This window comes from Urtica dioica, chromosome 7 (genome assembly GCF_054948205.1).
Source record: "Urtica dioica subsp. dioica isolate 48M chromosome 7, U.dioica_male_clone48M_v1_H2, whole genome shotgun sequence".
Lineage (NCBI taxonomy): Eukaryota > Viridiplantae > Streptophyta > Magnoliopsida > Rosales > Urticaceae > Urtica > Urtica dioica.
In genome coordinates this window covers 38,064,642-38,074,825 of record NC_142762.1, presented here as the reverse complement: position 1 = coordinate 38,074,825, position 10,184 = coordinate 38,064,642, and the positions used below count along the sequence as shown (strand labels likewise).

The window sequence follows — 10,184 nt, the reverse complement described above, 5'->3', positions numbered from 1 at the left end:
GGTATTTCCCGATGACTATGACCAATCATCAAAACGAAATGTACGACAATGATATTCTCAGCAAGGACGTTCAATTAGTATATATATATTGACGACTAATTCTTTTGTGTATTATTACACTACAACTACAAAAAATTGAAATCACTATCGAACAGTTATTTGAAAACAACGGTAAAAAATTATTAGACTACAACTATAAAAAACTGAAAACATAAAAAGTAAAACTTAGAGGTGAGAAAGTGAAAAACGGACATATTCAGGTCAAGGAAATTTGCGTCCAATTAACATAAAGATTAGTTTGGATATAAACACAAAGTTAAAAATTTGGTTTCAAACTACTGCAAGGATGCTTTAATTGGTTTGTTGGTCGACGAAAATAGAATATCAAAAGTGTCGAATTCGGATATTACACTAGAGGCCATATATCACATAATTGTTACAATAGAGGCCAAAAAGGCATTTAAGTAGTCTTACTCTTATCCCACACTTTCTTGGTCCCACACTTAAGCCAGCGCATCCAGATTCCTCACAAACATGAAATTACCAAATAAATAAAACGTGAGTACGAGTGTGTGTGTGCGCGCGCGCGCGTGCGCGCATATATATATATATATATATATATATATATATATATATATATATATATATATATATATATATATATGAGAGAGAGAGAGAGAAAGAGAGAGAGATCCATACTTCTTTTTCACCGTTGCAAACGCATATTACACAAACCAATTAAAAGAAGGGAACATATAGTGAAGCTTTCGGAGCAGAAATAACCTTCTTACTACCTGGCTTTGCTAGTTGCAGAACACAAACTACGAATACAGATGATAATTTTTATGAGTGGTACTTTACGAACAAGGTAATGTGTAAGAGTCAGAATTACATCCACAAAATTACAAGGTCATATAACTCCAGCGCCTATCGATTAAGCGAAGAAAGCGCAAAAATGAAAGTAACCAATGAGACTTTACGAAAACTACCAGTCTTAAAAACCGAGAAAAAATGAGAACGGTTAATTCGTAGATCTGCTCTATCTTCGACCATCATATAGTTGACAACTTGACATTGATTTTAACAGACCAAGGGAAAACTCACCATGCAAACCAAGAGTTTGATCAGAGGTCAAATCTCACAGGAATGAAACAAATGAGAGAGAGAGAGAGAAATTATATCCAATACCTTACGAAGCATCATATAGTTTCACATGTCAGTGACAAAAGAACGGTGCGTGTTATGATCCAAATTAGAAAACTGTTTTTTTTTTTTTTTGGCTAGAAGCAAATTGCGCTATATGACATCTCATGTATGATATAACCCCCGGAAAAAATATAACCAGAATAAAAAAAAAACATTGTGTGGGTGTGTGTTCATCATTATGATGGAGTTTTCCATGCGCAGATAGCACTGACACAAGCACACTTTCAGAAAATTCAAAATATTATCCTATACCGAACAAGGAAACAGCGAAACCATATGCTGGCACACATAATATAATTTTACCTAGCAATTGCCTTGATATAAACCTGAGAATCATCTCAGACCTTTTGGAAGCAAGGCAAGCAAGCCTCCAACTTTGGAACGCACTTGTAAGCTGTCAATGACACAGAGGATGTAAAAGATACATCAAATCTATAATTTCCAATGATAAACAAGGCATAAATACAACTGCATCGTTGTATATTTAAAAAATTAATAATATAATAAATAAACGAACATATGAAAAAAGAAAAAAAATGCTTGGTGCACCTGAATTATTAATTTTCTAACACTTACAAACTCCCAAAGTACAGCTGGTCCCAAATCCGAGGCAACGCAAACTGAACAAGTATGATAGAGCAGACTATACATTCCTTATTTACTCTTTCTTACACATACACGGGCATGACCCTATTATTGACATCATATCCATTATAAGCTAACAAAGATGAAGGTTTTCCAGAAGAAATCAAATTCCTTACTTCCGTCAAATGTTCATCATGTGTAATATGGAGCGTGATTCGAAGATTAGTTAATAGTTCTTCGTGTTCCCAACTCAAGGGCCCGGAAGCATGAATTGCCGCGATTGTGCTGCGATAAGCAACCAACTCCAACTGATGGACTCTCAATGTCTCTTCCTCCGAAATCGGAAAACAGTCTTTCTCTTCTTCGTCTCGATAGCCACAGCACGATTCTGCATCGCTTGAATCAGCATTTACTTCTTGACTATGACCTGCTAAGACATTACCAGGCAACTCGTTCATTCTGTTACTATTCACACTACAACTATCAGCAACAGAGTTTGTATCAATATCATCTCTGTCTCTGTATCCACTGATCCCTGTGCTTCTTTCAAGATGGCATGAACTTGCACCGTTTAAAGTCTTCCTTGGTAAAGAATCTGTATCAACCACATTTATCAGAGAAGATGAAGACCTTGAGACGATCACTGGCCGAATCTCCTTCTGTGTCGCAACAGCTCTCACTTTACTCGGATATGCTTCAACGTAAGAAGAACTAAATGGAGAGGCCCTCTTTAGTGATCTCGCCGTAACAATGTAAGAATCTTGAAGGCAAAGACTTTCCTTTATCCTTCCATCAGAGTCTGCAACGTCGTAACAAATAAAGTCTTTGTGGCTGGACTTTGCGAATTCACCATTCTGATTAGTTCACACAAAACAGGTATTAATAAGTACGAACATATGAGTGACAAGGCACAGAATTACAAAGGAGAAATTGAAAAAGAAATTAGTTTACCTTTCCCAGTACAACCCATTTTCCATCTTTCCAAGCCTGACGCAATCTGGTCTTTGACACGTGAGCCCTGAATTCCTCGAAGGATCCGAGTATCCGGATCAAGAAATAATCGTCGTCCATGACCTTCAGAACCGTTGCGGATTTCCACGAGGCATCGTCTAGAACTTCGAGAACATCACCGGGGGACCAATTCAGCGCAGTTTCCAAGCGAGGCGGGCTTGGCCTTATGTCGGTTCTCGGGACTCTCTCCACAATTTTTCCGTTTGACATCCCGAGAGTCGGTTCACACCTGACCTTGAAAGTGTCTCCGCCGTCCGATATGATCTCCGCACAACGCCATGCCCCAAACGACATGTCTTTCTTGCACAGAAATTCCACTTTGCAACCCTTTCTCAGTCTCATCCTATCTACAAAACAACAACACAGAGACTCAAATCAGCACTTTAATCAAAGGTGGAACGAGAAAGGATCAATTTAATATAATAAAACTGTGATCACAAATGCATATGTGAGTCGGAAATTAATATAAGAACTTGATCATCAAGTACAGTTCGCACAGCCATGTTTCTGGAAATTAAATACAATATTATTCTTCTGTTAACGAATATCAGATTAATCTCCAAATAAATAAGTAAACAAACAAAGCAAAGTAAAGCGTTAATATGATCAATTCAAAAGCCCTAGAAACACATTCAAACCACTGGAAAGAGCAAACCAGCCGAAAATTAATACGAGATCATCCATTTTCTGCGGGAAGGAACAAACTAATCGCAAGAAAACGAACACACGAAGCATTCAGATCTCAGAATAAAAAACCCCCAAAATTAAAATTTAAGGGCGGAGTTTGACAAACCTTTGTGATCAGAATCGCAAATTCTAGTGATCGCTATTGAAGAATCGTGAATCTTGCTTCCTGAAATAAATTTCTGCGTATTTTATTGTGATATTGGAAGAAGTTGGAACTCGAATTTGGAACCTAGGGTTTCTGAGATTGAAATATAGACATAGAACAAATATATTTCATGAATTTGTAATTTATTTTCGCATTTATGCGTGCCTTTCAAGCCCTCGGAAGAGGATGCAAAGCGTGGGTGTGATAGAACTAGGACCGTTGGATTAGGAATAGAATAATCTCTCTCTCTCTCTCTCTCTCTCTCTCTCTCTCTCTCTCTCTCTCTCTCTCTCTCTCTCTCTCACATTTAGTGAACAGATCCCTTTCATTTCATAATTTCTTAACATATCAAACACACAATAAAAAAATTTTGTGATAAATTGGTCACGAATTCGTGAACGATTTTAAATTTTTGTAACATATCGGTCGCGAAATAAAAATCGATCACGAAAGCATATTTTTGTAAGAATATAATTTTCTTTCCCGATTTTAGTAATAGAACTGTTAAATTTTAAATTTTGCTTATTTTGATAAAGCGACATGAGTTTACTAATATTTGTGTCAAAATCTTTTTTTTTTTTTTAGTGTTTACATAAATTTTTTATGTTTAAGTTGAAAGAAAAGACATTAAAATTGCTAATGGTACACAAGGTTTTCAAAAAATGAACATCGCCGCGCTCTGGAGATTGATTATAAAATTTGTGTCAATAATTAAACTAGTCCAAATAATCCATAAGATGCCAAACTAAACAAGTTCAGGCGTTCAACTATTGTTTCTACTTATTTTCTTGGCTTGATCAAAATTTTGTTTTGAATTGAGGATTATAAAATTAAAAATAGCATAGCTTAAAAAGCTTTTGGTAAGCATTAAATATAAATTTAAATTGAAAATTAAAAATACATTAATATTTAGTATCACTTAAATACATAATTTTTTATTTTTAAGTTGAGAGAAAATACATTAAAATTGCTATAAAAAATGAACATAGTCCAACTGCAGAGGTTAATTATAAATTTTACGTCAATAGCTAAACTAGTTCAAATATGTCCATAAGATGGCAAACTAAATTAGTTCAAGCGTTCAACTGTTGTTGTTTATAATTATTTACTTGGCTTGATTAGAAAAATAAAATTAGTTATGGAATAGTTTAAATTTATTTTGTAAATACTAAACATAAATTCAAAATACATTAATACTTAGTATCACTTTTATTTAAAAAAAATTGCATATCAAGTAAAAAAAAAAAAAAAGATTAACTTCAAAAAATCGTTGATTCAAAATACTTATAGCAAATATTATTACATAAATAAACCTGGAAGAAGGAAATAATCTGTGTAGCGGTTCTTTTGTTACAAAAATACAAATCAATCGAGATCGTCCTATAAACTATAAACTATAAACTATAAACTATAAACTAGAGCCTACAATACCGCAAAGCCGCCATCAAATTAATAGTCAATTTGGAAATTATTCAAGGATACATTAATCGGTTTATGTAGCAAGAAACCAGAATTGGTCAATGAAAATAGAATGATAAATTTTAGAAAATAAGACTAAGACCATACTAAACTTGATTTTTAACATGAAAGTGTCTAATATTCAAAGAAATACAAACTCGTAGGACCAAAATACTCTTATCGGCTATAATATTATGAGAAATTGCTTAATTTGCCACAAATTTCATAACATTTTCTCATTTTTCATCAAAAGGTTAATTTTTCCCAAAATACCACAATCTATGTCAACAATGTTGATATCTAATAGTGAAAGACAAACATAGATGTCAATATTGTTGATATAGATGGTGGCATTTTGGAAAAAATTAGCATTTTGGTGAAAAATGGGAAAATGTTATAAAATTGGTGACAAATTAGACAATTTCTCTAATATTATACTCACTACTCTTTTCTTGAGCATCCAACTGCGGCTTTATGTTGTGCCACGAAACATAAAATCATAATTTTCTCAGTCACATTCTTCAATTTTTAACTCTTTGGATATAAAATAAAAAATGGAATTTCGTGTGCTTTAGCAATATTTTCTAAAAATTTCAACAGAAAATCAAAAGGAATCAAGTCATTGACAAGGCTAAGCTGATACAAAAAGAAAATTACAGGATACAGAATATTTGAATGTTATGTCAGATAATTAACATTTACAGTAGAAGCCAAAACCAACACTTTCTTTTCTTGGTCCCACGCTCAACCTCCATCGAGATTCCTCACCAATAAGAAATTAAAATTAAAACGCCAATTTAGAGAAGAAAACAATATTACCAACAGAGTACAAAAACGGAATTGTCAGAGCAGAAATAGCCTTCCTTCTATCTGACTTTATTTGTTACACAGCCAAACTAAGATTATAAGCCTTCCAAAAAAAAAAAAACCTAAGAATATAAATTACAATATGATAAAAAAAAAGGGATTATAAATTACAATATAAGAACAAGGAATTGTGTAAAAAAAACAGAACTATGCAAAAAAGTACAGGTCATACCTCTACAGCCTAAAAAGTAAGAGGAAAAAACCCAAAAAAGAAGGTTAAACAATAAGACTTAACGAAAGCTAACCGAGAAGGGTTAATTTGTAAATACAGCTTTATCTCTCTAGTATTATATAGTTGATACACCAACATTTATGAGTCTTTGATCAGAGGTCACCAGCAAAAAATTGCCAAATTAGTGTGCACACTTTACACAATTACAAATCCATATTACAAATCATTCTGAAGAAGAGACCAAAAAATATCGAGCAAGAGAACATTATGAAATTTTCTAAAGGGAAAACAAATCTTCCTTGAACCTAGTTCTAATTGTTTGAGAGACTCCACAAACTAAGAATATAATTGATCTTTACGAATAACATTTTCCCATGAAGTGTAAATTACAGGTCTTAACTTAACCCTTGTGCCTATACAATAAAAGGAACGAGCAGAATAAAGAAAGTAAACTATTGAAATTAAACATTAACAGAAACCCACTACAGTTCTCTCCCACTCAAGCCTAAAGAGATCTGTAAGTCATAATTTCAATGAAACAAAAGAGAGAAATAACTTAATTCCAATACCTTTTGAAGCATCATAAAGTAGTTTCGCATGTGCGACAAGAACGGTGCATGTGATGATCCAGTTTAGTACTGCATTGTATCTCATATACAAAAAACAAAATATAAACAAAACTTGGTGTGAGTGTGTTCATCATTATGATGGAGCTTTTCATGTGCAGACAGCACTGGCACAAGCACAGTTTCCACAAATTCAATATAATCTTCTAAACTGAACTAGGAAACAGTGAAACAATATATATGCTGGCACATATAATATTATTTTACCTAGCAATTGCCTTGAATCAAACCCGACCGAAAATCATCTCAGACCTTTTGGAAGCAAGGCAAGCAAGCCTCCAACTTTGGAATGCACTTGTAAGCTGTCAATGATTCAGAGGATGCAAAAGCTACATCAAATCTATAATTTCCAATAATAAATAAGAAACATGAATTACAACTTCACTGTTGATGATTCAGAAATTAAAAATATACTAAAAAAAACGAAGATATTAAATAAAAAATGCTTGGTGCACCTGAAATATTAATTTTCTAACACTTACAAACTCCCAAAGTACAGCTGGTCCCTAATCCGAGGTAATGCAAACTGAAAAGTCATAACAGAGCAGACTATACATTCCTTAATTACTGTTTCTTACACGTACGCGGGCATTACCCTATTATCGATATCATTTCTATTATAAGATAACAAAGATGAAGGTTTTCCAGAAGAAATTAAATTTCTTACTTCCGCCAAATGTTCATCTTGTGAAATATGGAGCGTGATACGAAGATTTGTTAATAGTTCTTCGTGTTCCCAACTCAAGGGCCCGGAAGCATGAATTGCCGCCATTGTGCTGCGATAAGCAACCAACTCCAACTGATGGACTCTCAATGTCTCTTCCTCCGGATTTGGATACCAGTCTTTCTCTTCTTCATCTCGATAGCCACAGCACGATTCTGCATCGCTTGAATCAGCGTCTGCTTCTTGACTATGACCTGCTAAGACATTACCAGGCAACTCGTTCATTCTGTTACTATTGACACTACAGCTATCAGCAACAGAGTTTGTATCGCTATCATCACTATCTCTGCATCCACTGATCCCTGTGCTTGAACTTGCGCCGTTTATTGTCTTCCTTAGTGAGGAATCTGTATCAACAACATTTATCAAAGAAGATGAAGACCTTGAGACGATCACTGGCCGAACCTCCTTCTGCGCTTCAACCACTCTCACTTTACTCGGATATGCTTCAAAGTAAGAAGAACTAAACGGAGAGGCCCTCTTCAGTGATCTCGCCGAAACAATGTAAGAATCTTGAAGGCGGTGGCTTTCCTTTATCCGATCATCAGAGTCTGCAATATCGTAACAAATAAAGTCTTTGTTGCTGGACTTTGCGAATTCACGACTCTGAGTAGCCTGTTCAGACAAAACAAGTATTAGTAAGTAACAAGTCATAAATTACAAAGGGGCAATCGAAAAAACAAAAAGTTTACCTTTCCCAGTACAACCCATTTTCCATCTTTCCAAGTCTGACGCAATCTGGTCTTGGACACGTGAGCCCTGAATTCCTCGAAGGATCCGAGTATCCGGATCAAGAAATAATCGCCGTCCATGACCTTCAGAACCGTCGCGGATTTCCATGAGGCATCGTCTAGAACTTCGAGAACATCGCCGGGGGACCAATTCAGCGCAGTTTCCAAGCGAGGCAGGCTTGGCCTTATGTCGGTTCTCGGGACTCTCTCCACAATTTTTCCGTTCGACATTCCGGGAGTCGGTTCACACCTGACCTTGAAAGTGTCTCCGCCGTCCGATATGATCTCCGCACAACGCCATGCCCCAAACGACATGTCTTTCTTGCACAGAACTTCCACTTTACAACCCTTTGTCAATCTCATCCTATCTACAAAACAACAACACAGAGACTCAAATCAGCATTTAAATCAAAGGTCAAACGAGAAAGGATCAAGTTGATATAATAAAACTGTGATCACAAATGCCTACGTGTGAGTCGGAAATTAACATAAGAACTTGATCACAAGTACAGTTTGCACGGCCATGTTTCTTGAAATTAAATACCAATAATTCTTTTGTCTACGATTATCAGCAGATTAATCTCTAAATATACGAAAAAAATAAAGAAAAGCAAAGCGTTATTATGATCAATTCAAAAACCCTAGAAACACATTTAAACCTCTGGATAGAGCAAACTAACCGAAAATTAATACGAAATCACTTGTTTTCTGCGGTAAGGAGCAAACTAATCGCAAGAAAAACGAACAAGCGAAGCATTCAGATCACAAAATAAAAAAGCCCTAAAATTGAAATTTAAGGGCGGAGTTTGACAAACCTTTGTAATCAGAATGGCAAAATCTAGAGAATGGGTGAATCTTGCTTCTTAAAACAACTTTCTGTGTATTTAATTGTGATATTGGAAGAAGCTAGAACTCGAATTTGGAACCTAGGGTTTCTGAGATTGAAATATAGATATAGAACAAATATATTTCATGAATTTGTATTTATTTTCGCTTTTATGCGTGCCTTTCAAGTCCTCGGAAGAGGATGCAAAGCGTGGGAGAGTCATAGAACTAGGACCGTTGGATTAGGAATAGGATAATCTCTCTCTCTCTCTCCTCTCTCTCTCTCTCTCATTTAGTGAACAGATACCTTTCATTTCATAATTTCGTAACATATCAAACACGAAATAAAAAATTTGTGATAAATTGATCACGAATTCATGAACCATTTTAAATTTTTATAACATATCAATCGTGGAATAAAAATCGATCGACGAAAGGATATTTTTGTAAGAATATAATTCTCTTTCCGATTTTATTAATAGAACTGTTAATTTTAAATTCTTACTTATTTTGATAAAGGGACATGAATTTACTAATATTTGTGTCATAAACCAATTTTTTTTTAGTGTCTACATAATACGTTTAAGTTGACAGAAAAGACATTAAAATTGCTAATGGTACACATGGTTTTCAAAAAATGAACATCGCCGAACTCTGGATGGCAAACTAAACAAGTTCACGCGTTCAACTATTGTTTCTACTTATTTTCTTGGCTTGATAAAAAATTTTGTTTTGAATTGAGGAGTATAAAATTAAAAATGGTATAGGTTAAAAAGCTTTTGGTAAGTATTAAATATAAATTTAAATTGAAAATTAAAAATAAATTAATATTTAGTATCACTTATATACATAATTTTTTATTTTTAAGTTGAGAGAAAATACATTAAAATTGCTATATGGTACGCAAGGTTATCAAAAAATGAATAAAGTCCAACTGCAAAGGTTTATTATAAATTTTACGTCAATAGCTTAACTAGTTCAAATAAGTCCATAAGATAGCGAACTAAATTAGTTCAAGCGTTCAACTGTTGTTGTTTATAATTATTTTCTTGGCAGAAAAATTAAATTAGTTATAGAATAGTTAATTTTTTTTTTTGTAAATATAAATTCAAAATACATTAATATTTAGTATCACTTTTATTAAAAA

At 34.1% G+C, this 10,184-nt stretch overlaps 2 protein-coding genes across 4 annotated transcripts; both read right to left on the bottom strand.

Annotated features, from left to right (window-relative positions):
* Nucleotides 1–232: 232 nt before the first annotated feature.
* LOC149391343 (uncharacterized) lies at nucleotides 233–3,792 on the bottom strand. 2 transcript variants are annotated; one of them, XR_016300124.1, is made up of 4 exons: nucleotides 3,596–3,792; nucleotides 2,743–3,149; nucleotides 1,756–2,645; nucleotides 233–1,600 (listed from the first exon to the last, which is right to left on the bottom strand). XR_016300124.1 is itself a non-coding variant. In XM_089619381.1 (3 exons), the coding sequence occupies exons 2-3, from the start codon at nucleotides 3,142–3,144 to the stop codon at nucleotides 1,875–1,877; spliced, it is 1,173 nt and encodes a 390-aa protein (XP_089475507.1). In that variant the 5' UTR covers nucleotides 3,145–3,149; nucleotides 3,596–3,792; the 3' UTR covers nucleotides 1,731–1,874. The 2 variants fall into 2 exon arrangements, 1 of the variants encoding a protein (XP_089475507.1); XM_089619381.1 differs by lacking the exon at nucleotides 233–1,600 and having other exon boundaries at nucleotides 1,731–2,645.
* Nucleotides 3,793–5,560: 1,768 nt separating this feature from the next.
* Nucleotides 5,561–9,188, bottom strand: LOC149391342 (uncharacterized). Of its 2 annotated transcripts, XM_089619383.1 has the most exons (5): nucleotides 9,028–9,188; nucleotides 8,174–8,580; nucleotides 7,425–8,096; nucleotides 6,965–7,059; nucleotides 5,561–6,769 (listed from the first exon to the last, which is right to left on the bottom strand). In XM_089619383.1, exons 2-4 carry the CDS (start codon nucleotides 8,573–8,575, stop codon nucleotides 6,982–6,984), a joined length of 1,152 nt encoding a protein of 383 aa, XP_089475509.1. In that variant the 5' UTR covers nucleotides 8,576–8,580; nucleotides 9,028–9,188; the 3' UTR covers nucleotides 5,561–6,769; nucleotides 6,965–6,981. The 2 variants fall into 2 exon arrangements, with proteins under 2 accessions (XP_089475509.1, XP_089475508.1); XM_089619382.1 differs by having other exon boundaries at nucleotides 5,561–7,059.
* Nucleotides 9,189–10,184: the final 996 nt, after the last annotated feature.

Coding starts and splice junctions, on each gene's coding strand:
- LOC149391343 (XM_089619381.1), bottom strand. CDS start 3,144: ATGAGACTGAGAAAGGGTTGCAAAGTGGAATTTCTGTGCAAGAAAGAC. Junction 2,646..2,742: donor AATGGGTTGTACTGGGAAAG/GTAAACTAATTT, acceptor TGAACTAATCAG/AATGGTGAATTCGCAAAGTC.
- LOC149391342 (XM_089619382.1), bottom strand. CDS start 8,575: ATGAGATTGACAAAGGGTTGTAAAGTGGAAGTTCTGTGCAAGAAAGAC. Junction 8,097..8,173: donor AATGGGTTGTACTGGGAAAG/GTAAACTTTTTG, acceptor TTGTCTGAACAG/GCTACTCAGAGTCGTGAATT. Junction 7,060..7,424: donor AAGATGAACATTTGGCGGAA/GTAAGAAATTTA, acceptor AATCATTGACAG/CTTACAAGTGCATTCCAAAG.